Here is a 3,311-nt window from a genome sequence, read left to right as displayed (position 1 = left end):
CTTTGTGAGTTTTAGGTGCTGGAAGATGGGAGGAAGCTGTACCTCCAGAGGTGATATTGGGGGGCCATACACACCCTCACACCCTTATCTCCTAAACTTCAGCGACTCCCGTCGGGTACTGCAGGCCTTATGGCCCCTTCTCCCCCGCACCCAACCTAAGATCAGGCTACATCCTTCTAGTCTCCTGCCTTGAACCTCAGGGACATTCACAGGGACCGTCTCCCTCCATTTAAGAGCCCTCAGCCCGGCCCCAGAGCCCCAGCACCCTTCACCCTGCCACGATTCACAGTGACCCCTTGGCTAGCTCAGGGGGGCCCCAGGAAAACATAATGAAAAGGGGGAGGAGCAGGAGCACAAACTCCTCTTAAGAGATCAAAAGTCAGAAGACTTGACTTCGGGCTGTAAGGCAGGAAATAAAAAAAAAATCCAATTTGCATATGACCCAGAAGCCGAAGTTGGAACGGGTGCCGGCGGGAGAGTGGATTGGAGGTAGCCGGAATTCAAAGACACAGAGGCGGGGCCTAGTGGAGGGGCCTGAGCGGTGATTGGCTAAAAGCAGAGTCCGCGGCAGGACACGGGACGAACCAGAGGGTGGAGTCTATCAAGGGTCGTCTGCTGGAAACTAGAAGCGGCCTCTGGCTGGCCGGGTTGGGGCGGGGCCTGTGGGGAGTGACAGTTCGAAAGGAAGCCTCGCCCTGGGAGAATGTAATGCTTTTTTAAAACTCTGCGTCGCCTCTCGGGGTGGAGTTTTCGTCTTCCTCCTGTCATGTCCCCGGGTTCCAGGATTTTGGGGAAATGAAAGTCACCAGGGGCCCATCTCGTGATCCGGCGCCCCGCGGTGTCAACACAGATTCCTCGACCTCAGCCCCATGGCTGCGCTGAGCCCGCTGCTCCTAGCCGCGCTGCTGTGGCTCCCTGCAGGGGCCGTGACCTGCTACGGGGACTCGGGGCAGCCTGTGGACTGGTGAGTGCACCGGCGCCGACCATTACCCCCGGGGCCCGATTGAGGATTGCTGAGCTCTTGGGTGAAGCCTGGGGCTCCTTCTCTTCCCATTTTTCCATTTCTATCCATTCCCCAACCTCCAGGTTTGTCGTTTACAAGCTGCCGGCCCACAGCGGGTCCGGGGTCGAGGCGCAGGCGGGGCTGCGGTACAAGTACTTGGATGAGGGCTCAGGGGGCTGGCGTGAAGGCGCGGGGCCCATCGACAGTTTGATGGGGGCCGTGGGCCGCAGCCTGCAGCCGCTGTACCGAAACACCAGCCAGGTGAAGGGGCACAGGGCAGAACCTGGGTTGGGACTATAGGGAGGGTTCGGCCTGGGACGAGGGGGAGAACTTTACGTCGCTCGATGTATCTCGCTTAGCTCGCCTACCTACTGTACAATGACCAGCCGCCTAAAGGAACTGAGGATTCTTCCAGCCGGGGGCACACGAAGGGTGAGGCCCGGACTGGGGGCGGGCAAGGGCTGTGGTTTCCTTATGCATTTCCCTCAACTAACCCCTGACTGCAGGGGCGGGAGGGAGCTGTTCTGTCAGACCGTGGGCATCTGTTTCCTCATCTTATATTAACATTCCTTTCTCCGGACTGTAACATTGGTCGGCTATGGAAACAGTTGAGTAGTAGTCCTGACATGCCCACACCTTCTCTAGGCTCCCTGCAAATGAAGGGTATTCTTGATTGCACATGTGCTTGTTGGGATGCTGACCAGTCCCCTGATCCCTGTCTTCTGGTTCAGGCGTGCTGCTCCTGGACCAAAGAGAGGGCTTCTGGCTGGTCCACAGCGTTCCAGGCTTCCCTCCAGCTGCTTCCCATGGTAACTACAGCTGGCCTCATCCTGCCCAAACCTATGGGCAGACGCTGCTCTGCATGTCTTTTCCTCTCGAGCAGTTCTCAAAGATTGGTGAGTGGGGACAGGGAAGCAGAGTGAGTACCTGATTCCCAGGCCAGCATGTGGAGCACTCCCTCATTTTCTCCACCTCTTGCCCTCCAGGTAAACAGCTGAGCTACACCTACCCCCTGGTGTATGACCACAAGCTGGAAGGGACCTTTGCCCAGAAATTCCCCGAACTGGAGGAGGTGGTCAAGGGCCACCATGTTCATGACAGACCCTGGAACAGCAGTGTAACACTCACGTCAAAGGCAGGGGCTAACTTCCAGAGCTTTGCCAAATTTGGAAAGTTTGGAGATGGTGAGCCTGAGGTTGAGGGTTGAAGTACTCTTTTTCTGCAGAGGTGGTGTCAGATGTGTCCATGGCTGAGGACAGGTCAGAGATAAGGACTGGGACTCGGGGAGCCAGAAGTACATGAGAGGTAGACAACCAATAGACCTGGACTCAACTATTGGTTTCTGGTTGTGTGTGCATGATTTAACTGGACTCTCAGTTTACCCATCTGAAAAATGGGGGTACTGAGATCTACTTTAAAGGATTGTGAATGAAGTGATACATATACAGCATTTAATAAGGGCTTATTGGTCTTAATGTTGTTATTCCCCGGGGTTGCCAGGAAACTGAGCTCAGAGAGGGTCAGTGGCCTCAGGAATTCCTAGCAGTAACCCTGAGCCTGCCTATGCCCTCTTCCCATCCTCCACAGACCTGTACTCTGGCTGGTTGGCGGAAGCCCTTGGCACAAACCTGCAGGTCCAGTTCTGGCAACACTCTGGTGGCATCCTGTCATCCGACTGCTCCAAGGTCTGGCAAGTGCTGGACGTGACCCAGATAGCCTTCCCTGGGTCAGCTGGTCCCACCGTCAATACCACAGATGATCACTCCAAGTGGTGTGTGGCCCCAGAAGGGCCCTGGGCCTGTGTAGGTGACATGAATCGGAACTGCGGAGAAAAGTACCGAGGTGGGGGCACAGTGTGTGCCCGGCTGCCTGCCCTCTGGAAGGCCTTCCAGCCTCTGGTAAAGTCATGGGAGCCCTGTGATAAGGTGAACAGACCTTGTCTCCAGGAAGCCCAGCAGAGAGTATAAGAGCTAAGGCTCACAAGCCAGTTTTGACTTCAGTTTAAATCCCAGTTTAGTCTCTTTCTAATTGTGTGACCTTAATTATGTGCCTTAACCTCTCTGTGACTCAGTCTACTCATCTGCAAAATGGGAACCATAACACCTGATAGGATTGTTATGAGAAATAAAAGGAAACTGGTGGATGGGACTGTTAACCTTCCTACAGGTGGGTACTAGAACTCAGAACAGTATTACAGCTCCCTGAGGATCTGGGGGCAGCTGGCTGGTAGGTGAGACACCTACTGGGACCAAAAGGAAGGATCCATATAAGACTCACCTCCCTATTCCATGGTAACCAGGACTGGAAT

General features: G+C 55.1%; 1 protein-coding gene across 1 annotated transcript; it reads left to right on the top strand.

Moving 5' to 3' along the window:
* Positions 1 to 639: 639 nt before the first annotated feature.
* On the top strand, positions 640 to 3,146 carry DNASE2 (deoxyribonuclease 2, lysosomal). Its single transcript, XM_019746196.2, is given in 7 exon segments — positions 640 to 964; positions 1,087 to 1,264; positions 1,363 to 1,435; positions 1,735 to 1,899; positions 1,990 to 2,187; positions 2,591 to 2,940; positions 2,942 to 3,146. Coding segments are annotated over 7 exon segments (1,095 nt in total). The 5' UTR covers positions 640 to 869; the 3' UTR covers positions 2,978 to 3,146.
* Positions 3,147 to 3,311: the final 165 nt, after the last annotated feature.

Source organism: Rhinolophus sinicus, linkage group LG07 (assembly GCF_036562045.2).
Source record: "Rhinolophus sinicus isolate RSC01 linkage group LG07, ASM3656204v1, whole genome shotgun sequence".
Taxonomy (NCBI): domain Eukaryota; kingdom Metazoa; phylum Chordata; class Mammalia; order Chiroptera; family Rhinolophidae; genus Rhinolophus; species Rhinolophus sinicus.
The sequence above is the reverse complement of the archived record's forward strand: the minus strand, read 5'-3'. Positions and strand labels throughout refer to the sequence as shown.